General features: G+C 41.1%; 1 protein-coding gene across 1 annotated transcript; it reads left to right on the top strand.

The window, feature by feature from the left end:
- The first annotated feature begins 13 nt into the window (after positions 1 to 13).
- Positions 14 to 23,727, top strand: LOC128072577 (vitellogenin-2). Its single transcript, XM_052666498.1, has 35 exons — positions 14 to 3,623; positions 3,739 to 3,759; positions 3,859 to 4,010; positions 5,293 to 5,544; positions 6,136 to 6,297; positions 6,403 to 6,551; positions 6,719 to 6,869; positions 6,988 to 7,145; positions 7,228 to 7,393; positions 8,111 to 8,236; positions 8,605 to 8,823; positions 9,371 to 9,588; positions 9,706 to 9,803; positions 10,373 to 10,497; positions 10,619 to 10,720; positions 11,371 to 11,490; positions 11,577 to 11,766; positions 12,473 to 12,566; positions 12,708 to 12,893; positions 13,371 to 13,515; positions 13,637 to 13,859; positions 13,950 to 14,125; positions 14,475 to 15,077; positions 15,574 to 15,624; positions 15,878 to 15,967; positions 16,383 to 16,595; positions 16,690 to 16,832; positions 17,208 to 17,346; positions 17,895 to 18,030; positions 18,489 to 18,675; positions 18,999 to 19,090; positions 20,156 to 20,253; positions 21,024 to 21,183; positions 22,533 to 22,694; positions 23,403 to 23,727. Exons 1-35 carry the CDS (start codon positions 3,584 to 3,586, stop codon positions 23,519 to 23,521), a joined length of 5,466 nt encoding a protein of 1,821 aa, XP_052522458.1. The 5' UTR covers positions 14 to 3,583; the 3' UTR covers positions 23,522 to 23,727.
- Positions 23,728 to 26,412: the final 2,685 nt, after the last annotated feature.

Here is a 26,412-nt window from a genome sequence, read left to right as displayed (position 1 = left end):
GGCAGGAGATGGGCTCAATCCTTCTGAATCTCTTCCAACTCACGATTTTCTATGATTTGAAGAGAGAATTTACTTGCAAGATTCTTATTTTGAAACCAGTTTACTCAAGATCTGTAAATCCATAGTTGACACGTGCCACTGTGAGTTGAGGATGCCACTAGGGGCTGCTGCTGTCCTGAGGTTATTGCTCTCTAATGTTTTCTGGAGGCACTTAAACATGTTCTTGCTGCATGCTTGGACTATTCTACAAAGCAATTTTTCTCAATGATCACTTTTAGGATAATAATTTTGAAGAGCAAAATAATATATTCACTTATTTAATCTGTTGTGCCTATTGAACGATTAGGAAACACGTTACATTGTACTAACTTTTTTTTTCTCTCTGTGACTCATATCATAGAAGTGGAAATTTAATTGAATGTTTGTATGGTAGAATCAAACTGTGCTAGAAGTATGTGTGCAGTTGAGTCCTGAGCTAGCCTCATGGGCCTGGGTACAGGGTCAGTTCCTTCTCTGTAAAGAAGGAGAGCACTGCCTAGAGTTTTTGGATTACTCTGTGCAGTGATGAGGAAGCTTCTAAGTGTGCAGCTGCTGCTGATAATGGTGTGAGTGTTGCAGATCACCTGGATGGTATTGTGGTGACGTTGTTTCCACCATGGTGAAGCATTAGAACTTCTGGAGCCTACTTAATCAGAGACTGTTGAGGAGCAGAGGGGGAGACTGCTCCCATGAATGCTGTGCAGGTGTGTCACTACACAGAGGCGTCTATCTGGGACAACGGGGCAAGTGGCCTACTTAAGAGAGAGTGCTAGTGAAGATGACATGTACAGTACACCTGTGGGTGATATTGAAAAGATGAATGGTGCTCTTACATTCTCTGTTTTATTTCACAACGTCGTTAAATATAACATGCTTTGTGTGCTGTTATCTAGACTTCTTTTTCGATCTACATAATGGGAATGTGTTTCTACCATAAATTCAAGCTTAATTGGGTAGAAGTTATTTTCCAGGTTTAGTTTACTTTTGTTAAGCTTTTCATTTATTTTCTTTCTCTGAGAATGATACAAAATAGCTTTTGCAGACTGCACAGCAAAAAAAAAAAAAAAAATTAAAAAAATAAATGAAAGCTTTGCTTATGAATTTTTTTCCCTCCAAAACAGCCCCCTTCCACGTTTGAAGTACTGCTTCTAGTAGCTGCTGCAGATTTGCTCTATGTAGATGCAGCAGGACAAATACATTCCTACATGTGTGAAAAAACACAGACCATATTCTTGTTCTTCTCAGAGGTTATGGTGTATATATACTTTAACTGGGCCAAGGAAACTACTTAATAAATCTCCAAATAATGCCAATGTAAACAGGTTATTTTTGAATGGAAAATATTTCTGGGTTTCCAGGACAAGGAGAATGCTGTGTGCATTGAATTCTACTACTTGTGTGCACTTGTTTTTTCTTTCTTTTTTTAATTTGGAGTTACCATGAAGCTTTTGTGGGTGAGACATGCTTACTTCTTTACCATCACTCCCACCAATTTAATCTGGGAGGCAAGTAAGTGACAAAGAATGAAAGGAAGTTGTAGTGGATCCAAAAACTGATCCTTGAAAGAAGCATTCAAATTGTTTGAGTTTACTTATTATCTGTTCCAATATGTCTGGTCTCTTGTGTTCGCTGTTCCTATCAAATCTGCAGTTTAGTTAAAGCATGAGTCCACAATGTATGCTATGTTTTACTTTTCACATTGGCATTGTACTCATATTCCTTTATTCAGGTTTTTGTTAGTAGCTTTGGATTTCTTTTATTTGTGCAAGGCTTACAACTTAATACAACATATAACTTTGTTATAAAGAAAGGGTCAACTATAAAAAATAAAATCAGTTACAAATATAGAGAAGGGCTGGCCATGCACTGTTGTGAACAGTTTACCAACTGAGGCACAAATTACACTTGACTGCTTGAGCATAAATTGATTGTGAATCCCTGCAACAACAGTGTAGTCTTCTGATGTGAATTCTGTAGCAGTTCCCAAAACAGAGGTAGGAGAACTCCAAGTGGAATTGAAGTCCAGATGAAATGCAGTTGAAAAAGTCAACAGCTGTGGGACTGACAATCCAGAAAGAGCAGTTACTAGCAACTACTGAAATAGAAAATGTACTGCGTTGTTGTCATAAAAACACTTTGCCACAGTACACTTTGCTGTGGTAAGTCCTATTGTGGGAACAGAAAGTAACCAAAGAACGAATATGTCATAGATTTTGAATTAGAATATAACTGAGTGTTTTCATGTGATTTGAAGATCACAATTTATTGCTGGAAGCTGTGCCTCCAAAAACATCCTCCAGTGCAGAAGATCATGTGCCCTTGTTCTTGTTGATTTAACTGCCACCCAGCTTGCTTTGGAGGACTAACTTTTTTGTAGGGTTGACAAGAACCCATTGATTCTCTTAATTCATTCTTTATCTCCCATTTCTGAGGGTACACGATGAGCTGTTCTCATGCTCCTGACGCTTCTAGAATAGAATAACAGAATGGCCTGGGTTGGAAGGGATCTCAAGGATCATGAATCTCCAACCCCCCTGCCACAGGCAGGGACACCAACCTCCCCATTTAATACCAAACCAGGCTACCCAGGGCCCCAGGCTGCTCTGGGCGATTTTGTGAACTGAACAGACAATTCTGTGAATGTGTTCTTGTGTTACCAATACAAATCACCGTTAGTGATGAAGTTGGCTGCAAGCCTGCATCAATTCAGGTACTTGGCTGCATTTTGTATTTAGTTCTGTAGTGAATGCGAAAGTTCTAGCTGACCTGCACTTCTGTCCCTCTTGCCTTGCTGCTGAGAATCTGTGCAGATTTTAATTGTTCACATTTTGCTGCTATTTACTTTGGAAGATAAAATATTTACAGAATGATTATGAAACTTTTGTTCATTTAAAAATATTCCTGGTCAGTATGACCGGAGCTGAAAAGGACACATTGATCCTGTGACTTCAATAAATACATAGATTCCGTATGTTGTTTCTCAGTAGCCTCGTTAAATCATGCGTGTCGGTGCACATATGAATACATAAATAGCAAAGGTTTATCTAGCTTAGTCTCTGGCCTACAGAAATGGCCATAAACCAAAGCTAAGAGAAGAGGGAGCGCACAGTCAATGTAGGTGACACTGACTGCTAATTGGGTTATTATCAGCTAGATAACAACTTGGGTCAGATGCCAGGTCAACATAACCTGGGCGAAACCAATCTCATCTGTGGCAGGACCATGTATCAGCAGCCAGCCATGACCCAATCTAGGAAAGCAAGTAACACATCTATTTTAAATTTATTGTAAATGCTGAAGTAGGAGTGTTTTATAGTGAAACATTGAAACTTCTGCTCAATCAGACAAAGGTTTTTTATCAGAGATGCCAAAGTAATACTTGATTTTCTTTACTCCCTGTGAAGAGAAGTTATGATTGCAGAAAGAGAAGTGTTTACATAAACTGATAAAAAACTTGAGAATTCAGCAGAAAACAGCCACGTGTTCTTGAACATTCTTCCATAAAAGTCTCGCCGTGCCTGGCAGAGCCCTATTCACCTTCGCTATGAGGGGGATCATACTGGCACTAGTGCTCACCCTTGTGGGTAAGCTTATGCATCCCTTCTTCATTCTTCTTCCCTGCTATTTCCTTGAGTTCACTGACAACAACTGGGTTTAGACCAGATATAACTCATGTGGTTTTTCTATCTCTTTTTGTAGGCAGCCAGAAGTTAGACATTGGTAAGTACATTTTTACCTATCAATTTGGTGACTTTGTTATATGTCTATTCATTAGAATATGCTTACAGCTTTTGTATAAATGGCTGTTATTCCCCACAGACCCAGGATTCAGTAGCAGGAAGAGTTACCTGTACAGCTATGAAGGTTTTATGTTGAATGGGCTTCAAGAAAGAAGTTTGGGCAAAGCTGGTGTGCGCTTGAGCAGCAAGCTAGAGATCAGCGGGCTATCAGAGAATGCTTACCTCCTCAAGGTACTGACCACATCCTGTTCCAAACATACCAACCAGTACTGAATTTAAGTCATGTTCATTTACTTGTGTTTTGATCACCTGTGTTCTAAGAAGGCCTATGGGAACAGAATTGGTAACTTAGCACTGTAGGTTTCAGGAAGGTTTGCAAACTGAAGTTTCAAAATTGAGGAGTGATTTACCATCCAATTGCTTACGTGTGCTTGTTGTGAAAATTATTTGTAGCAGGGGCTTCTCGTATGCAAAGTAGAGGTGTCAGTACCAGGGATTCTGTTACAAAATGTTTATTTCTAACTTAAGGCACTTAAGCTTCCTCTGATTTTAAGATTTTATTCAATTTTCAACAAATTTTTCCAAGTCCTGTGGGGAGAAAGGACTTGGGTATGTAAAATGCAGCCACACAGATGTAAGGTCATGCAGGTAATTAATGAGCATAGATTGTGTTTACACACTTGGGAAAAAGTGTGGAAGGCATCAAAAAGGAAATCTCTCAGGGGTTTTAGAAGAGCTGTAGAACTTCTGTCGTTAACGATGGTAAGATACTAAAATTATGAGTTAGGGATTGTACTTCTCACTGTTGTCTTCATCTTGAAATTGTTGTGTTAAGTGCCCCAAAGTGTGCTCAACTTGCAGTAACGTCAACAGAGTCAGTAAAATTGCTTCTGATTTCCCCCGTGTTTCTGTACATAAAAGGAAACGAGCAAATGAATGAAGAAGTGTTGGTTTAATCAATTCACAACAATGGATCAAATATGGTAGCTTGTTTAGTCAAAACAATAAGCATTTTGAGAGGGGAAAGAATTAAATTAAAACATTCTAAGAATATTTTGGGGGGAGTTAGAATTAGAATAATTTTACTTTGTAAATGTTAAATTTAGTCTAAAGCAGATTGTGGCACAGCTATTGTAGTTTAAGGCTTTAGTAAAATGGAGGGAATTTCATTTGACTTATTTGAAATGCTATTATATTACTTTCTGAATGATATTTTCCCCCATGTAGTTAATGTGACTAAACTGCTCACAATCTTCCCAAGAGTTAACAAGGACGTGTTAACTGCTTCTCTACCACAAAAGAGCAATATTGAGCCCCATGACTCGTACCGATTTTACAAAGTAAGCAACAGATAGAAGAATCAAAGAATCAACTCCTACATGGATATCTAAGCCTAAATTTGGAAGGAAGGAGTAGACAACTAGTGATTAGGTCAGTTTCTTCCAATCTGTTCACACTTTTAGTACCAACGTAATTTTATTCACATCAATATCTATTTTTAATTTCCTCTCAGGTCCGTTCTCCACAAGTGGAGGAATACAATGGGGTCTGGCCCAGGGATCCATTCACTCGATCTTCCAAAATCACCCAAGTGGTCTCATCGTGTTTCACCCGGCCCTTCAAATTTGAATACAGCAGTGGACGGGTTGGAAGCATTTATGCCCCAGAAGACTGCCCAGATCTGTGTGTTAACATAGTGAGAGGAATACTGAACATGTTGCAGATAACCATTAAAAAATCACAGAATGTCTATGAATTACAAGAGGTTTGTGTTTCCCATTTCATTTCTAAAACAACTTTGCTGGAAGAATGCGTTCTAGGTGCTCTTCATTCATGTTTCTCTTTATTTGAATCTCCTTTCAAGCATACATATTGAAAAACTGTTATTTTTCATTCACATAGAAAATACATGTGAACGTGTTGAAGGAATTACTTTTACTGGAATTCTTTAAAGACATTTCTTAAATTGCTTTGTTTAAAATGCAATGCCTTCATCAAAAAGGAGCCATTAGCTATGAACGTGTTTGTTACATAGCTTCTCTGCTGCAGCAACATGATCAATTTTATTTGTTCATTTTTTGTATTAATTAGTTGATTACTTTTTCTGAGTTCCTTGACCGAACTTAAAATATGTCTATTTCATGTGTTTGTGTTGTTTTTTAGTTGAGTAGGATTAATTGTGAGCAATGGGTAACAGCTTTCAAAACATAGTTCAGTGAATCCTTATCCAATTTGTCTTCAGCCAAAACGTGGCTCAGTGTATCCTTACCCTCCTACTGATTCTTCAAAGATTGCTCTTCTTTGGGGAAATCCTGATACAGTTCTCAGGTCTCTTTCCTTCTCCTGATCCTTTCAGGCTGGAATTGGAGGTGTTTGCCACACAAGGTACGTCATCCAGGAAGACAGAAAGAATAGCCGAGTATCTGTTACCAAAACCGTGGACTCGAATAATTGCCAGGAAAAGGTGCAAAAAAGTGTTGGGATGGCTTACATCTATCCCTGCCCCGTGGACATGATGGTATGTGAGACATGGGAAGACCTTCCTCACACCAAGCAGATGGAAAAGATGAGTAACATGAGCCATCTGCTCCATTCACTCTGTGGTCTCTCTGTGCTTCTCTAGAAGGAAAGGCTCACCAAAGGGACTGCTGCTTTCTCCTACAAGCTGAAGCAGTCAGACAGCGGCACGCTGATCACAGAGGTTGCATCTCAGCAGGTGTATCAGATCTCCCCATTCAGTGAGCCCACTGGGGTGGCTGTCATGGAAGCAAGGTAGGTGGGATGCAGGGCTGCTTCTCTAAGTGAGAATAATTGCAAGTTCTGTGGTCCCTTTCACCCCCGGTTGAAATGAGAAGAGACATAAGCCCAGCAGCAGTTGGGTAAAGCTGTAAGTACACATACTTTACGACACCTTTTTATTCCTCTCTGTCCCTTGACAGACAGCAGCTCACCTTGCTGGAGGTGAGAAGTGAGCGGGGCAGTGCCCCAGACATCCCCATGCAGAGCTATGGCAGCCTTCGCTACCACTTCCCAGCTGTACTGCCACAGATGCCACTTCAGCTGATCAAGACAAAAAACCCTGAGCAACGGGTATGGAATTTTTAGGTCTTTGAATCACTCTCCTAATTGAAAATCAAGAGCGACCAAATATGATCAGAAATATCAAGGGGTTTAATTACACGTCCCTTCTCTCTCTTGTGTTGTACAGATAGTAGAAACACTGCAGCACATAGTCCTGAATAACCAACAAGATTTCCATGACGATGTTGCATACAGATTCTTAGAGCTGGTCCAGCTTTGCCGGATAGCAAGTGTTGACGCTCTTGAGTCTGTCTGGAGACAAGTTTCAGATAAACCTCGTTACAGGTATTTCATTGTGTGACCTGCTAAGAAATTTTTCATTTCTGGAGACCTGAGAGCTAGACTTCTTTTTCTAATATGCTTTCAGGCGATGGCTCCTGAGTGCAGTTTCTGTGAGTGGCACCACCGAAGCACTAAAATTCCTCAAGACCAGAATTCGCAATGACGACCTCAACTACATTCAGACCCTTCTAACTGTTTCTTTGACTCTCCATTTGATGAAAGCTGATGAACACACACTTCCACTAGCAGCAGTGAGTAAATCCACATAAATCTTTCCAATTTGATAACAAAAAGAATGTTAATTGATGGCAACTTCTGATTGTAAAGTTCACTAGCGTGGGTTCTCCCATCACGTATACCAATTTTGCACAAATGCTGATGCATGATTTTTTCTCTTATTTTGACATTTTTGAGAAGATAATGCGTCTTCATTTTGCTATAGTGATAGAAGAGCCCTTCTCTCTTAACATAGAGAAATAGTACCATTTTAGTATGCTGGGCTAATGTGTCTTGCCTCCTACGGGCAAATCTTTCTTTGTTTGTATGGTGAATAGAATAGCAAAATCATTTATACTGAACAGGATTTTTTCCTATCTCTAGTCAGTATTCCTCTTCATAAGCAGGAAGCAAAATATATTAACTGACAGTGCTTTGTTAATGTAACTGAGACACACTCTGTTCTAAAGATGTTCTATTTATTAATTGATGTTCACCGTTAGTCCATAAACTAATATTTGTGTTTATTTATGTTGAAACCAGTGTGGAACTAAGGTCCTAAGTGAAGCTTGCTAATGAAATGTCTATAAGCTGACTTAATTTGTTTTGATGCGAACAACAATCATTCTGAAATTACTCCTCCTAGATAAGCTGTGATGATTTTCCTTCTCTGAAACCTATGCCAAGCACTGTTTTAAATGCTCATTTTAATTTTATTTATTTATTTTCCTTTTCTTTTTTTCTCCCCACAGGATTTAATGACCAGCTCTCGAATTCAGAAAAATCCTATGCTTCAGCAAGTGGCCTGCTTGGGATATAGTTCTGTAGTCAACAGATACTGTTCTCAGACCTCAGCATGTCCTAAAGAAGCTCTTCAGGTGGGTTGTTCCCAATAGGTTGTTAATGTACACTACTTTGGCTTAACTCTTTTTGGAGCTGGTATGAAAATGTCAACTGGACATTTTTTTATTAACTATCAATCAATTAGACAAATACACATTTCATTGGCCTCCGTAAGAACAAAGGCAATAAATCATTTTACTAAATTAGACAATAATTTCATCACTGAAAACGCAGCTTTCACATCTTTTTTTTTTTTCTTTTTTCCTACAGTCATCACTGGGTGCTTTTATTGGAACCATTTACTTTATTGTGATAGGCTTTTTACTGGATATGGGGAATGCTATGGACAATGTATATATATACATTAGGTGGAAAAGGTTGAACTGTGCTTTGTTGTCCATAGCCCATCCATGACCTTGCAGATGAAGCAATCAGCAGGGGCCGTGAAGACAAAATGAAATTAGCTCTGAAGTGCATTGGCAACATGGGAGAACCAGCCAGCTTAAAGCGTGTCCTGAAGTTCCTTCCAATGTCTTCATCCAGTGCTTCTGATATCCCAATCCACATTCAGATAGATGCCATCATGGCCTTGAGAAAGATAGCTTGGAAGGATCCCAAAACAGTAAGTAGCATCTATCAGGAATTTCTTTACTTAAGGAACTGAAGAAAGAAAATGTATACTCTGAGGGTAATTAATTCAATAGCATCAAATCTGTGGTTTCATTATGTTTGCTTATTTTTAAGAACAACAGAATACAAGCGTACATTTCAGCTAATGTTTTCTGGTAATACATAATAAATATTGTGCAGTAGGAAATTTCCAAGATATAAGCACTGTTTCTGAAGTCAACCGATATAACTAATTAAGTCTGATGTTTGTTATGTATGGTAGAAATTTAGCCACCTAGAAGTGGATAATTTAATCTTCCTCAAGAATCGGGAGGAGAGAGAGAGACCTTCTGTTGACTTCTCAGGCAAAACACTGCCATAGGGCTGTTTCTGTCAGACCTTTCTCTGAAGTTGAGTGAGTGACCTTCCATTAACTTGCATGGCCAGTGTAGGAAAGGCTTTGGCCTTTCAGATAGTATAGATAGCTAGAGGTGTTATATGATACAGACTCCAGTCAGACAGTCTTTGGTAATTCCCAACAATGTGTTTCCTCTCTTCAGGTGCAGGGCTATCTCATTCAGATCCTTGCAGACCAATCGCTTCCCCCTGAGGTGCGAATGATGGCTTGTGCTGTTATCTTTGAGACAAGGCCTGCCCTTGCTTTGATCACGACGATAGCTAACGTGGCAATGAAGGAAAGCAATTTGCAAGTGGCCAGTTTTGTATATTCCCACATGAAGTCTTTGTCAAAGAGCAGATTGCCGTTTATGTACAACATGTAAGTAGAGACAAGGATCAAGTGCACTGTTTTCTGCATATGCCATCAAACTGAATTCATTTTCTTATTCTGATAGAGTGTAGCTTCTTTCTGGATATATTACCTTTCTTTGTTTAGATCTTCAGCTTGCAACATTGCCCTTAAGCTGCTAGCTCCCAAACTGGACACGCTGAGCTATCGGTACAGCAAGGCCTTTCGAGCAGGCAGTTACTTTGGTGAGTAAAGCATTTCAGTGGCTTTAGAAATCCCTTTGTAAGGGTTCCCAAATCCTTTGGAGGAATGCAAATTGTCAGTGCCTGTGTGGTTTGCGTCTAGAAAAGTTTTTCCCCTTAGAGCTGCTGCTCTCTGCAAAAAGAGATTCTGTAAGATGCTTGCTAGGATTGGTTTCTGAAATGTTTAGTTTATTTCTTATTGAAAAATAAATCTATTTCTTCTTACACCTATGGTAGAAGCTTTCTCCTTTTGCTACAGAAATACATACTTAGCATACTTAAGGTCAGTTCAATGGTCTCTCTTGTTCTATTGTTTTCTGGTTTAATTTCCCTGCTGCTCCAGCCTCCTGTCATTCTGTAAAAGATTCTGCATTTGGATAAGAAATTGAACTAAGTGTGGCAGTTAAATATTTAAAAGAACAGGAATAAGTATTTATTAATTTGAACCTGAACAATTAAAAGTTATGCAGTGATGTATCTTAGAGTCAGTAACTGAAAAAGCTGCAGAAACACAGTCTTGAATTATGAGTAAAATGGTTAGAAAAATGGTCTTTTGTTTGCTTCCACCCCAGATAACTATAGATTTGGTGCTGCTGGAGAAATCTTTGTTATGAACAGTCCAGGAACTATGTTCCCATCAGCAATAATTTCCAAATTGATGGCAAATTCTGCAGGTTCAGTGGCTGATCTGATAGAGGTAAATATTTACTTAAATTAGTAATAAGGCAAATAGAACAATTTTCATATCAAAATTTGTCTCCTAAGTTTCCACTCTGTAAGTATGTTTCAGACTATTCCTTCTCACACTGTTTTTGTAGGTTGGCATCCGAGCAGAAGGCCTCACAGATGTCATAATGAAAAGAAACATTCCATTTGCTGAATATCCCACATACAAGAAGATAAAGGAACTTGGAAAGGCTGTAGGTGTTTTTAGTAGTATAATGCATGTGTTACATGAGGGGATATTTAGTGATGCTTACTGTGAAAGATAAGCTCATCTCAGAGGGTATATTACCCACCAGCAGTCAGTTTGAGTATGTCTGCAGAAGAGGGATCTGCAGTGAGACTGCAGGAGATATTCCTCCTGTAATATCTGTGATATCTTCTGCAAGTCTTGCTGCAGCCCCACTTCCTTCCCACTTCAGATATGACTGCAGAAGGAGCAGTGAGATGAGGGGAAGGTAGATGTCACAGTACAAAGATCACCCATGCCTGGCAGGTTTTCTCCTTCCTCCATTTTCCCAGCGTAGTTTATAAGAAATTCTCCTTATCTCCGAGAGAAACTATGATTTGGTGCAGTGCTTTCAAACTGAGTTTAACAGTACAAATGGCCTTGCTCCTCTGTATTAAAGTTCTTTCACTCTAAATAAGTGAACAGTGGATAGGGAACATCACAGTGATAGAGAGGACGTCTAAACTTGCAACACTACACTGTTAATAGAATACCAAGGAAATATGAGGGGCAAAAGAAGGCTGGGTTGGTCAGTAATAGTTGCCATTGCCTTGCTAAACTGCCATTTGTAAAGCATTGCATTAAGGAACTTCACTTGTTTCCTGATCTGTTCCCTAGCTGCTGGGATGGAAAGAGCTGCCAACAGAAACCCCCTTGATCTCAGCCTACTTGAAAATACTTGGACAAGAAGTGGCCTTCGTCAACATCAACAAGGAAGTCTTGCAACAGGCCATGAAGGTATCAGGGCCCCCTACTTCTCTTTGCCAGGCTTAACACCACTGTCCTTTCATTTCCTCACCCCTTGGACCTCTGTCCCCTGGCAGACTGTAGTGGAACCTGCTGATCGAAACACGGCAATGAAGAGAATCACCAGCCAGATCCGCAACGGCATCGCAGGGCAGTGGACGCAGCCAGTGTGGATGGGAGAGCTGCGATACGTGGTTCCCAGCTGCCTTGGCCTGCCGCTGGAGTACGGGTCCTACACCACTGCCCTGGCACGAGCTGCAGTCAGTGGTGGGTTGGGAAGCACGAGGTCTGCTGCGCTAGCAGGTGGGAGGGACAGGCTAAGAGAGGCTGGGGAAAGATGTAGGAAAACAAACAACCTAACAAAAAGACGTGATTTTTGTAGCGTCTTAAAATACAGGAGGAGAGGTAGTGAAGGTATTGAAAAAGAAGCTGGACACACATGAAAGCAGTGAGAGTTGTCAATGTGCTGGGGGGTCAGGCTGCCGCTCCTGGTGACAGGTTGGAGGGATGGCCTGGCAGGACGGTGCTGAATCCGTGGCTAAGGGACAACGTAACCCCGTGCGTGCGCAGGCTGGCTATTGCCCAGGCGGCGGCAGCTTTGCAGAAAAGGGCCGGGGAGGACAAGCTGATGGTGAATCGGCAGCGTGCCCTTGTGGTAGTGGATGCCAACTGCATCCTTGGCTGCCGAAGTTGAAGCAGAGCGAGCCCGAAAGGCTTTTTCTCCTTGGCACGTTTGAGGCTGCGCCTGACATTCTGTGCTCAGTGCAAAGCCCGGCAGCAGCACAGAAACGGTTGGAGGCCGAAGCACCTGAACACAGAGCAAGTTTTCTGTATATTTTTTTCTCTTTCAGATTTGAAAAAAAGACCTTTTATCTCAAATACCTTTCACTGTATGAAGAGAAAATATTACCTCTTCCTGAAAACTGCATCTTGCTTACACTTACATTTTAAAATGCTGTTCTGTCTTTTGCAGTTGATGGAAAGATGACTCCACCTTTAACTGGAGACTTTAGACTTTCTCAGTTGCTTGAATCCACCATGCAGATTCGGTCTGACTTAAACCCCAGGTATGGCAGATTTCTTATGCCTTAATTATAGATGGAAGTTTTCTATTTCTTTTTTTTTTTTTTAATATGACAGAGAACTCAACGTAAAAACGAACACCTTTCTTGCATACAACCACATCACTCTATTTCACTCTATTTCAGTTTATATGTGCATACAGTTGCAACGATGGGTGTCAACACAGAATACTTTCAACATGCTGTTGAAATTCAAGGCGAGGTCCAGACAAGAATGCCAATGAAGTTTGATGCCAAGATAGATGTGAAATTGAAAAATATTAAGATTGAAACAAACCCATGCCGTGAGGAAACTGAGATAGTGGTTGGAAGGTATGATGGCATTACTTCAGGATAATTTGTGTTGTGGAAATCTTATGAAGTTCATGATTCACTGACATTTTATGGAAGTTTCTAGACAAGCTATGTGTAAATAACATTTAGAATAAAGGGCAAAGAAAAATAAGGGAGTTGAAAGTCAGAAGATGCCTCAAATATTTAGGAGCTTAATTTTTATTTTAATTTACTTATTATTTTACTAATTCTTATTTTTAAAATATTTTTATTACATTTAATTTTTATTTTTTATGTCTCTCATTTTGGAAATTTATTTAAATTTACCTATGCTTTGAAAACTGTGATGTTCCTCGTGACATCTTAATTGTTCTAAACAATATTTATGCTAACAGTTGCATATAGAGTTCCCATGTTCAAAGAACATACTTCTGTCATAACACTTGACAGAGGCAGGACAATAATTTGTTTAATCCAAATACATGGGTTTACCACTTTCTATGTATATTTTCACAGACATAAGGCTTTTGCTGTATCAAGGAACATAGGAGAACTAGGTGCTGAAAAGAGGACCTCAATTCTTCCGGGAGATGCTCCATTAAAAATCATGGAAGAACCTTTCCAAACATCAGAGAGAGCTTCCAGGGAACGTTTAACAATGGTAACCTATTCCTTTTTGCTTGCATGATTACACTTACCCCTCATGTGCTACCTATACCTGCAGTTTTACTCTTGCCTACGATATGCTCCCAGTGGCATTCACATGCTCATCTCCACTACAGCAAGAGCCTGACAGCATGCCAAGGAAACAGTCCCATGGTTCTCAAGAAGATCTTCACCATGGCACAGGAAAAAGAACGCATGAACGAGATATTTGCCTCAAAATGCATCGTCTTGGCTGCCAGCTCTGCTTTTCCAGAAGGTCGAGAGATGCCAGTTTCATAAAGAATACATATTTGCACAGATTAATTGGAGAACATGAAGCTAAAATAGTTTTGATGCCAGGTACAATACTGAGCACAAGCCTTTTCTTATTAGGTTTGTTAGTGCCCCTTGAAGCGGTATAACTTTTTAATCTGTGCAATTTGTGTGCAGTTCCTACAGATGCTGATATGGACAAAATTCAGCTGGAGATTCAGGCAGGATCTAGAGCAGCTTCCAAAATAATTAATGAGGTAAACTCAGAGTCTGAGGAAGAGGATGAATCATCTCCATATGAGGACATTCAAGCTAAACTGAAGAGGATTCTAGGCATTGAAAATGTGTTCAAGGTAAGAGACTTGGAGCCTGCAAGCGGAGGATATTTTCCAGTAAATAAAGCCATAAAGGATTTGAAGGCTAGGGTGGAAAACTGGCATGGGAAATCCAGGATGGGGTTGCTTCAAAAGGTGCCAGTGCTGTCAGCCCATGTCACATCTGGACAGACTGACCTGAGAGGTGCGTCCAGCTGGAGCTGGTCTTCCTTGCTGGGGCACATTTTGGAGAGGAAGAGTGAGCTTCCATGGTGGGGCAGGAAAGGCTGTGGTGAGCAGCTTGTCTGACACCCACAGATTTTTCACATTGTAAATACAGAAACAGATGTTTCTCCCCTCTTATAATTTCCTATGAATTATTTTGCAGGTTGCAAACAAAACACGGCACCCGAAAAGTCGGCCATCTAAGAAAGGAAATGCTATGCTAGCAGAGCTTGGGACAGAGCCCAATGCAAAAACTTCCTCCAGCTCATCTTCTGCCTTCTCAACTGCCACCTCTTCTTCCTCATCTTCTGCCTCCTCCCCTAATCGTAAAAAGCCTATGGATGAAGAGGAGAATGATCAAGTAAAGCAAGCTAGAAACAAAGATGCAAGCAGCAGCAGCAGTAGCAGCAGCAAGAGCAGTGACAGCAGTAGCAGCAGCAGCAGTAGCAAGAGCAGTGACAGCAGTAGCAGCAGCAGCAGTAGCAGTAGCAGCAGCAGCAGCAGCAGCAAGAGCAGTGACAGCAGTAGCAGCAGCAGCAGCAGTAGCAGCAGCAAGAGCGGCAGCAGCGGTAGCAGTAGTAGGAGCAGTAGGAGCAGTAGCAGCAGCAGCAAGACAAGGAGTCGCCATAGCCATCAATCAGGGCGTCTAAGTGACAGCAGCAGCAGCAGCAGGTCAGTGAGTCACCACAGCCATGAGCATCACTCAGGACATCTGGAAGATCACAGCAGCAGCAGCAGCAGCAGCAGCATGCATTCCAAAATATGGGTAACTAATATTTCTTAGTACATTGAAAGATGCTAATAGTATTTGTGAATTGAATTCCTCATGGCAGCTGGCTTTGTATCAAGTTATTGACACAGTAAATATTAGCAACATAAAGTTTTAACGTCTATTCTGCAAACACAGCTGCAGTGTCAATAAGCTACAGCTCAGCTGTCCCTGAGAGCATCTCAAAAGTTTCTACAAGTTTGCTGAAACTATTGTTGTAGGCAGGGAAGCATGTTTCACCAATGTATTGCTTTCTGTCTATACAAATTGCTTGTTTATATCTTTATTTTACAGTAGGAACATTAATGCTTTATATATAAACCATTTCAACCATTTTGACTACTGCATTATGTGCTTATAACTAAGCGTACAGAACTATGCATGAATGATAGTTACTAAAATTCTGACTGAGTTCCCAGTGCTCAGAATTGAATACAATTGCAGCATTTCTTTTCTTCCAAGGCTTTTCATCTCCTTGTTATTATTTTCAAAGGGGCGTCATGAGATTTATCAGTATCGCTTTAGATCAGCACACAGACAAGAGGTGAGTTTTTCATTCTTAGTTAATTGAGTTTGGAATCTTTTATGAGCTAAATTAAAACCTTGAAGTCCACTTGTTGTCTTTGCTGAGGGAAACTGCAGTACTGATAACACCAAATCAGCTGTGGTAATTCTTCTGAGACTCATCTCAGTAATAAGCTCCATAGCAAAGGATATTCTGCAGCACTGCCTAGTGCAGTTTCTTCAAGTGTGATTTTAAATTACCTTCATGGTCATGATGTGTTTTCTTCCTTCAGTTCCCCAAAAGAAAACTCCCAGGTGACAGAGTTACCAGCAGATACTCCTCTACCAGATCCAGCCATGACACATCCCGAGCTGCTTCCTGGGTTAGTTGCATCATTTCTAGTGACTTTTGACAGCTTGGAAGAGTGGCAGAGTGGCTGTGCATTTGCAGCAATTGTGCAGCTAGGGCAATGGGAACAGAGAAACACTAAATTATCAAGTTTTGAATATCAGTGAAGAGTGAGACACACATTGTAGATCCCCTACATGCTTTTCATGGTTCAGTCATTTAATGGTGAGCATGGTGTAGTTCAGTAAATGGCACAAATTCTCAAATATAGTGATGAGATCCTTTTGTGCTTGCAGGGGCACACTCATGCTAAGGCACATGCATGAGAATATGTGCAGTATATACGCTGCTATATATTTGTAGTTTTGTTTTTTTATTTGCTAGATCTTGCATTTAAAATGCTCCTTTGTAATGTTGTTCTTTGCAAACTCTGTCTCCCTTCTTCTTAGCCTAAGTTTCTGGGTGACATCAAAACCCCAGTGCTGGCTGCTTTTCTGCATGGCATTAGTAACAATAAGAAAACAGGAGGCCTCCAGCTTGTTGTATACGCTGATACAGACTCTGTCAGGCCGCGGATGCAGGTATTTGTGACAAACCTCACAGATTCAAGCAAGTGGAAGCTCTGTGCAGATGCTTCGGTCCTCAATGCTCACAAGGCAGTGGTAAGGTTCAAAAATTGTCGCATGCAACCGCATACATAGCAATAAAATAATGTTCCATGTTTTTAACAATGGACCACTTTTCGCTCCATTGTAGGCTTACCTGAAATGGGGCCGGAATTGCCGGGACTACAGGGTTTCTACTGAGCTGGTAACTGGACGGTTTGCTGGGCACCCTGCTGCACAAGTGAAGCTGGAGTGGCCCAAAGTTCCTTCGAGTGTCAGATCGATGGTTGAATGGTGAGGTTTTAACCTTTAGTGGCATTTGTTTATGATACTGGTCAAATGTGAAAAATCGCTCTCCACCCACGAGGTTCTGGGGAATAAAGTACTAGCTGTTTTTGAATTCTGTGAGCTGAGTATTGCCCTTGGACGCAAAACCTGAATGGGAGATACCACCATCCTGTGTACAGTAATACCTTCTGCTGGTCATACTGAAAACCAGGGAACAGGTTCTTTCTCTGAACACTGATCAGTAAAGCAGGGAGTGGTTATGGGGATGTGGCCAGCGATCCTGAAGAACCTGTATGCCACTTCTGCACAAATTTGAGGCTGCCTGGTTTGGATGAGGCCTCTTTTTGCCTCTCTGTTTCACCAGATCTTTCCTTTTTGAAGGTTTTACAAGTTTGTCCCCGGGGCTGCATTTATGCTGGGTTTCTCTGAGAGAATGGGCAAGAATCCTTCTCGACAAGCCAGGATGGTCGTGGCTCTAACTTCTCCGAGGACATGTGATATTGTTGTCAAGCTGCCTGATGTAAATATGAAATGCTGTCATTGCTCTCCTATGTTTTCCTCATAGAAAAGTGAGATTGTTGGTGTTGTTTAATTGTACGGGGCCAGTTCTTAGAAGGAAAAGCTAAGCAAAGTAAGCATCAGTTTGGGTGTAAATGATGAAAGCAGCTCTTACGAGTGTTCCATCTTTTTATACTTCATCAAAGAATATTCATACAGTGGTTTCATTCTTGCAAAAAGAGTATGGTGGGTATTCTTGAAGAGATGCATTTCCAGCTGTGGGAGCTCCCTAAGTGTTCACATAAACACATTTGAAAAGCAAGTAATATATTCTGTCATAAACACTAACTGAATTATGACCCATACCATGAAAGAAAATTGCAAACAGAAGCAAAATCTCGTGCACAGTGAGTCAGATGAACACAGTTCATAATTTCACAAAAATTCTTTGTCAACCGAGGCAGAAGAGATTGAAATTGATTTCCATATAGGAGAAAAGGTTATCTGAGCTGTTTGTTGTGAATACTTGGTACAACTACACTTTTACAGTGCTTGCAAATTCTTTTTCAGATGACCCTCTATCAAGAAGCCATGAGGCTTCCTCTATCGCTTCCTGTGGGTCCGAGGATCCCAGCTTCAGAGCTGCAGCCTCCCATCTGGAATGTCTTTGCTGAAGCCCCCTCTGCAGTGCTCGAGAATTTGAAAGGTCAGAGTTGGATCAGGTTCAGAAGCAGGATGTCCTCAGTTTCTGGAATTAATTTGAACATCTTCTGAATTTTAGTTTTTTTTCTTGGATTATTTGTCTCCAGTCTATTAGGAAATGGAATGCAATAGTGCAGGGATGGTTCAACTGAGAGAGAATATTGTGCATATATAGAGAAAGCATTTCAGGGAAATCAAGACTGACAATTATCTGAAGTGGTAACATAAACTTTCTGGCAATTATTTTGTTAGACAGAGGACTGTGTTTTTCATGCATTTTTTTAGAAGTTATGGATGGCTGGTGGCAAAAAGTCCCTATAGCCTATACAAAAGTATCATATAGAGAAAAAAAAAAAAAAAACAAAATAACCGTGAAATAACATAGCACTAAAAATACAACATGTCCTCTAACGGGTTTTCTTAACAGAAAAGCAAATATTCACTGGCATTTTATTTAACCAGCTCGCTGCTCAGTTTCGCACAACAAGATCACAACATTTAATGAAGTCAAGTTCAACTACTCGATGCCAGCGAGCTGCTATCACATCTTGGCTCAGGATTGCAGCTCTGACCTTAAGTTCCTGGTGATGATGAAAAGTGCTGAAGAAGCTACAAACCTTAAAGCCATCAACATCAAGATTGGCAGTCAGTAAGTAACTTCTGCCAGCTGCCATCGCGTGACGGACTGCATTGTCCACATTGGGTGGGAGAGGAGCTTGGATCTAAGCTTTCCTCAGCTTTGTTCAGCAGCCCATGGGTTTTCAGCGTTTTCCTTATTTACTTGCTATGCACACTGAACATGATGCCTATGATGTTATTTGCATTTAGGTGGCAGGAATGCACTGATGTAATTTAAACAGTTGGAATGTGCTTATGTTGTGCCAGTGATATTTAGTGAGCAAGAAAATCACTTGGTTAGTGTATGTGTATAAATGTGATACAAGCAGGATAAAAACTCTCTTCTTTTAACAGCGAAATTGACATGCATCCTGTGAACGGACAGGTGAAACTGCTGGTGGACGGGGCCGAGAGCCCCGCAGCCAACATTTCCCTCATATCTGCTGGTAAGTGGCACAGCATTGCCTTGTTTTCATTTTCATGTGTATGTTAGGAAAAAGAGGAGTAGACAAAAGAATTGTATGAAAGATCTTCCACAAGTTTGTATTCTGTAAGTATTTATGCCCTTTGCTGTCAGGTTGTTAGTTAAGAATTTGCATGTTACTTGCTTGCACGTGAATGTTTACAAAGATCAATTAGAGCATGAAACACTCGAGGTGGCCAAGCAAAGTAAAGTGTAACTACTGTTTCGTATATTGCTGTGTCTCCCACCAGAACTCCAAATTGGAGAAGTGTATAAGTTATGGAATAAAACCTTGCTTGATAAAACCTTCACTACCCTTGTAGAATACAAGATGTTCTCATTTTGCTTCATAGGTATACATCTGGCTAGCATTCTGAAGTCTGCACAGAGAACTGTGCATGTACAGGAAAACTAGGCTGCTTTCTTATTTCCAAGCAGGGATATTTTTTCTGTAAAAGGACACAGGAGGACATTGTTTCATTCTCTGCTACACAGCTGGAGGAATGCACACTGCAGATGCTTCCTGACTGTATCTGTGGTACAGGATTCAGGATAAATCTTGCTGAAATTGGGTTAGCATCTGCCAGTGCAGCGCTCTGCCCTAATTATTATGTACTTAGTGAGCAGTAATTGTGCTAAAAATGTCCCCAATGACAATTGTGTTGTTTTTGTACTTTCTTACTCCAATGCAGTGTAGTCAGAGTTTTGAATAGCTGCACAACTACACAGGTATTATAAGCAGCTCTGTAAGCCTTTCTAGGAATAAATATGATATGCTATTAACCCCAAGAAAAACAAGTAAACCTGTGATAATTATAATTATTTTCCAGCTTTTTACAAACACTTGTTATTCTTGTGTACACTCTTCTTCATTTTTTTTAAGTCTATTCTTCTTGAGAACTAGTGAGCAATTCAAAGCAAAAGAGGCAAAAGAGCATTTTTAAAAAATATGATAGCTACTTTTTCCTCTATTAAAAGAGACAGTTTGGGTCTGCTTGAAGTGTTTTTTTCTTTTTAAAATTATTATTTATATTTTTTTTTCCTCTAGGTGCTTCTCTGTGGATTCACAATGAAAAACAAGGGCTTGTACTTGTTGCCCCAGCCTTCGGTATCGATAAATTGTACTTCGATGGACAAACATTCTCGGTATAGTTTCCTCTTCATAAATCTAGATGACTTATTTCTGCAGGATCTCCTTAAATCTTTAAGTATGAGTGCAGTACTGTGCGGTAGCAAAGCTAAATCTGTCCAGGCCCTGCCCCATCTCCCCCCGCCAGAAAAAGGAATGTAAAAGAAGATAATGCAGCCAGTGCTGCAGAGTCCTTCTCTGTGTTTCTTAATAGGACATCCAAGAATACTTCACCAATACTGATTTACTCTTGCAGCAAGTGTGTGTGCTGGAAAGTGGGCCTGTGAACATACATAGTTTGAGTCAGCAGTGTATCTGCAAGAAGAAAGAGTTTTCAGCTTCTGTCCATGTTTGAAAGGCTGTACTAGAAAAATGGGAAACAGAAATGTAAGAAAACCAATATTATCGTGCTGCAACTATCACCTACTGGAAAACATCAACCACACAGAAGCTTCAGAATAATAGTCAAAACTAATAATTACTTAATAAGCTAGCCAGGCACAGCAGGTTTTAAAGGCTGCAACGGAGCTAAGTGCACCACAGCATCATGGGAGTTTGGCATCTGACTGTGAGGGATGTGTGAGTTCTTAGCACAGAAGGAAAGCATTTATATGTTTGTGCGTTGCCATGCTGGAACTAGATGATCTTTGAGGTCCCTTCCAACCCAAGCTGCTCTATGATATGTTATGATACTGAAAGGTACATACATAGCAAAAATCTGTTCCACACTGTTGTTGTGTTTGTTTGTTTTAAATTTGAAATGTTTTTTACTATTCTTTTCTTGAAGATTCAAGTTGCCTTATGGATGGCAGGGAAAACATGTGGAATCTGTGGAAAATATGATGCAGAATGTCAACAGGAGTATCGGATGCCCAATGGATATCTAGCAAAAGATGCTGTGAGCTTTGGTCATTCTTGGATCTTGGAAGAAGCGCCCTGTAAAGGAAGTATGAAAACTATGATTAATTTAATTTAGTATTGTTTAGAAAATGTTAAATCTGTAAATACATTGGGAAAAACATTTGTGAAGGTCTCACTCTTCAGTTATATTAAATATAACCAATATTTTTCAGCTTAGAAAGGAATAAGAAATTAGAAGTTAGTCAAATCCAAAATAAACCCAATCGGTTGAAATTAATCAAGCTGAAATGAAACCACTGTTTTGAAGTGAAAACTAAGAAGAAGAAGAAGGTTAAATAAAAAAAATAAGAAAATAAATTCACTTAGAATATTTTGGTGTAAGCAAATATAACTTTCCAGCCAACATTTGATCCACCAAAAAAGCAGATGGGGATTAGTAATTACTATGGCTCACCACCTGAGTTTCGAACCAGTGCAACCTGTCAAACATTTGAGCACACAAGTAGCTCCAGTGACTTAATTACATAGTTGAAATGAATGAAAAAATAAAAGGGCTGTATTTTAAGAGTTTCAGTAGATTAGGATCTTACAGTGTGCTCCATTCCCTCAGCTGAGGTTATGATACAACAGCATCCCATGGAGAAGGGAGGAGAACAAGCACATTGCCTTTGTGAACCTGATGGGAAGGACTTACTGTTACCTGGAGATGACTTTCACATGTCCATCTGTATATCAACTGTCATTCTTCTATGTGTCTTCGTAAAGAATACTGGCATCATACTTGCTTTAGATGTATATGCAGTTCATAGGTGTGCACACAACAAAATTCATCCTATTGCTAGTTGCAGCACTCTGTGTTTCCCTCCTCCAGCATATGGTGAAAATGACTGACATACTGAGATTAAAGCTTAGACGTGGTTCACTTAGCTACTCACACACTTGTAACTTGTCCTGGGAATCCAAAATGGGACCAGTATTACCAGCTGGCAGCAGTGATATTTGCTCTCTCTGCAGCAGTTTTGAGTCTGAATGATGGTGGTAATGGTGTAATTCTTCAGTTATTGTTTTCATTTGTTTGGAAACACCCCTCTCCTCTTTCTACTGATGAATACTCAAAGCCTTTGTATATGGTTTGGTGGCTATTCAGTGAGCCAGTTTACTTTGCAAAATGTTTATTGGAATGTATTCCAGACTGTTTTTACACGTTAATCTAGAAATTAAGCCAGTTACAGTTGAAATTAACTTTCAATAACTCCATATCTAATTAGCTGATTTGAAAAGCTTATCAGTCAGTGATGCAGTGCTGCTTTGCTTATGATCAACATTCAGTCTTTATAGAAGCAATTTGCTTGCAGGTTGGCAGATGGGTCAGTCTGGGGAGATTTGAACATTTTGCACGTAAGAACATAAACTACCATCAGTGATTCTGTTACAGCTTGTAAACTGCATCGCTCATTCGTGAAGCTTGAGAAGACGGTTCAGCTTGCGGGTGTTGATTCCAAGTGCTACTCAACAGAGCCTGTGCTGCGCTGTATGAAGGGATGCTCAGCTACCAAGACAACTCCAGTCACTGTTGGTTTCCACTGCCTCCCAGCTGGTAAGCCCGCAGAAATTGTAATTTTGTAATTGTAATTGTTGTAATTTTACTGCTCGTCATGGCAGTGGCATTTAAAATCTAAACTGATCTCCTCTTCATGATCTTTGAATCTAACACTGTAAGGAGAGGGTAAGAGCACAGTCAACATGTGACTCGGCTGTATTGCAGCATGTGATAATTCAGGATTGTGTTCCACACCTTGAAACAGTGATCCTCATCCTGTATGTTTTCACTTATCACTGCCTTTGGGCATAATCCTGTTTTCCTGAGCTGATTTAGGCCACAGAAGGGCAGGTGTGAACAGGATTCCTGCCCGCAGGTGTGGCGATACTCAACATATCCCTTCTACAACTATATTGTAGAGATATTGCATATCAAACAGATTAGATTAGATAGGTATAGATCATATTGATTATATGTTTGTGTGTGTTTTCAAAGTGTGTTTTCCTTTAAGACCACAATTTCTTTTTCTAAATGTATTCTTAATAAAATTCTACATGGAAGAACTGGTTTCCAATGTAGAAATGACTTATTAAGTAAGTGATTTTCCTGGAACATCTCAGCTTGACTTAGCCGAGTATAAATATGGATGACAGCAAGGAGAAGCCAAGCCTGGTTTAATTAATGATGAGTGCATGGTAAATGCCATACCTTGCAAAACTGCTTCTAAAGCATGCTGCTTGCTTTCCATTTCTTGTTAATCATCAGATTCAGCTACGAGCCTGGCTGACAAACAGATGAAGTTCGACCAGAAGTCAGAGGACATGCAGGATACTGTTGATGCACACACAGCATGTTCATGTGAGAATGAAGAATGCAGTACATGAAGCTGTACATTGCAGCACTGGAGAATACAGAAACATTTTAGTTTTTATTGTGTTGTGTAAGAAGACTCATCTCAAGAAGCAATGGAAACGTTAAATTAAATGCTTAAAGATGTGTGGAATTTTCACAAGTCATTTAAAGTATTAAACTTTATTATTGTAGAAACTATTCTAATTGCCTATAACTATTTGATTTCATAATAAATACATGCATGGAAAAACCAGTGAAGGCTTCCTTCTTTCACTGACTGTGGCAAGAGGATGTCTGCAGTGCTTCTCTTCACCCCAGTCGAAGCTGTGGCAGCCTGCTGTGTAGATGTACGTCAGGCAAGGGTCTGTGGCAGGCCCCACCTGCGATATGGGTCGAGTGGAGTGGCAGAAGCTGCCTACCAGGCTCCAGCTTGTTTCCCCTGTGCTTCCTTCCCTGTTGCTGAGATCCTGGCCACCACAGTAGGAATTGGTTGGCTCTGGGTGAGACGCGCCCTCTGAGGCAGTAATGCAAAGAGGTGCTCTGCAGTGACAGTGTGTAGGGAACAGCTTTCAGGGAATGAACCTGAACCTCAAGCATATGGACAAGGCTGCTCTGGGGGAGGAAATGTGACTTTCCTGACGCAGCACACAGAAGCTGGTGTGAGTCAAGAGTCTCTGAGCAGAGCTGGGGTGCAAAGCCCACCCACAGCAGGTCTCTCTGGGCATGGTGAGGGATGTACTTGGCTGCCCTGAGTGCTGGAGGCCATAGGGTTCCAGGTGTGTGCTCCTGGTTGGTCTTTCTGTCTGCTCTGGGCTGGACTGGCAGGCTGCATGCCTCTAGTTTTTTGGTAAATTAATTAAAAGAGAAATAAGTGACTTGATTCTTAAAATAAGGAGCAACCAATGAAGGCAAAACTGCACTTTCCTCTTAGCACATGAATGGAAAGATGGTTGCTGGGCAAAGGGATTGAGAAAGCTCTATACATATTGTGTCGTTCTGCTTTCTCCAGCAGCATGGGCACTTCAGTGTTTGTATGTATGTGGGTTTTATAGTTTGGAAAGGTAATGTCCTCGATACTGAAGGGAAGCTGTTGGAAAGTCAGCATGAATGGAAGACACCCGAGCAGTGGTGGAAAGGTCTAGGGGGCTCTCAACCCAGGCATCTGGACTTGTGGGTAGTAGGAACCTCAGGGAAGCACAGCCCTGCCCAGAAGCATCCAGCACACCAGAGGCTTCCTGCAAAGGTGGGCTGCTGGCTCCTTTCCTCAGCCAAAGCTGCGGTGTCGCTGCTGGGGGCCCTGGCCTCATCCTGCCCTGTGCTGTAGGCACTGTTTGGAGCTCCACGGAAATCATGTTCATGGCTGCTCCTGGGCACAGCAGAGTTGATCATTACCTCACACTGGTGATTTTTTTTTCCTATTTCCCCTCCCCCCCAACTTTTTTTTTTTTTTTTTTAATTCAGGTTATATCCTCTGGATAAATGTAAATGATGAAGAGGTGTGAGTATGTGGGGATGTAAGGGGCCATAACGAGAGTTTAAATTGACAGGCTGGAGAAATGGCCCACAAAGATTAAGAGATTCAGATCTACACAGAAAAACGCAAAGATGAAGTCTCCACTGACAGACTGTGGGGCAGCATCAGAGAGGATCCTGTCTGGGCCACAGCATGGCAGGGTGCTTGGGGTGCAGTATTCGCCACCTGGATGTTGGAGTGGGGTGGGTGAATGCAACAGTGAATAAGAGATGAAAACGGAACACTCCTCTGGGAGTGCCAGCTTTGCTGGGAAAGGGCTCCACCACAACTGAGGGCAGTTTCCTCCCTGACAGGTCTGTAGTATTTGGAAATTACATCCAGAGGTATGAGGGAGCTGGTTCCAAACTCCTTCTGTATTGGAATATGAGCTGCTATACCTCAAAGTCCAGACATGGCTAAGTTACATAGGTAGGGTTTGTTGGTTGGTTGTTTCATTTTTAAATTGTGCAGCTGCATATAAACGTTCAGTAGTATGTTGGATTTTGAGCCCCTCATCAGGTGCCAGCAGATGTGTGTCCTTTAGCTATGTTTACCGTTTGCCAAATCTCAGAAGACATGACACAACTCCCTGGAGCTGCTCACTGCTTGTATGGTTTAGCTTCTCTGTCATACTCTGTCACTTTGATAGAAGAAGAGGTTAAAACAAACAGAACCAGGATACAGTACTGGTAAAACATCCTTGATGCATGAACAAAGTCTAGTGTTTCAGGTATTATAAATTATATCCTAACTGCTCAATTATAAAAAAAATATCATCTGAAAAGCCTTAGGAAAACCAAATTGTCTTGAATAGGAGTCCCTGCTGCATTGATTAAAACTGAGATGAATTCTGTGCCCTGTGAGCCCATGCCTCCCATGGTGGTTGAGAAGAAGCTTTGGTTCCCCTCCCCAGTTTGTCTGCACACACTGGCAGCCCCAAAGGAGAGAATTCAAATCCCAGGCCCAGGGCTGCTGGGCTGCCTCTCCAACAGTTCTGCAATGGGAGCAGTGCCCACAGCCCTGCCACCATTGTCCAACTCCACACCTCACCAGAGGACAAGGGACCGGAGGCCCAGCTGAGCCTTGCACCTCGAGCAGCCTTATGGAGCTCCTGAAAAGGGAACCTGCTCACAGACCCGCTCATGGAAAGCAGCAGGGTAAGTGGCAGCAGGTGGTTGGCTGCTGACTGACAGAAGGGACCCCACTTTGTGAGGATGCTGCCCCTTTTTTTTGGCAAACCAGAGTATGTGCATCTTCATCAGCTGGGAGCCTTGTGTCCACAGTGTCTGGCAGCCCCTCCAGGTCCCTCCTCACCCACATCTGTGCGTGGCTGGCAAGAACACTGATGTGATGTCCTGGTAAGAAAGGCAGGTAAGGGAGACACGCATGTGAGCAATTGCTTTTTGCTGC

The sequence above is a fragment of the Tympanuchus pallidicinctus genome, unplaced genomic scaffold, assembly GCF_026119805.1.
Source record: "Tympanuchus pallidicinctus isolate F22 unplaced genomic scaffold, pur_lepc_1.0 scaffold7, whole genome shotgun sequence".
NCBI classification, from domain to species: Eukaryota; Metazoa; Chordata; class Aves; order Galliformes; family Phasianidae; genus Tympanuchus; species Tympanuchus pallidicinctus.
The sequence above is the reverse complement of the archived record's forward strand: the minus strand, read 5'-3'. Positions and strand labels throughout refer to the sequence as shown.

Excerpts from the sequence above, each read along its gene's own strand:
- LOC128072577 (XM_052666498.1), top strand. The coding sequence starts at position 3,584 with ATGAGGGGGATCATACTGGCACTAGTGCTCACCCTTGTGG. Across the intron at positions 9,804-10,372 it reads TCGAGCAGGCAGTTACTTTG|ATAACTATAGATTTGGTGCT; the intron begins GTGAGTAAAGCA and ends CTTCCACCCCAG. Across the intron at positions 13,516-13,636 it reads CCAGGGAACGTTTAACAATG|CAAGAGCCTGACAGCATGCC; the intron begins GTAACCTATTCC and ends TCTCCACTACAG.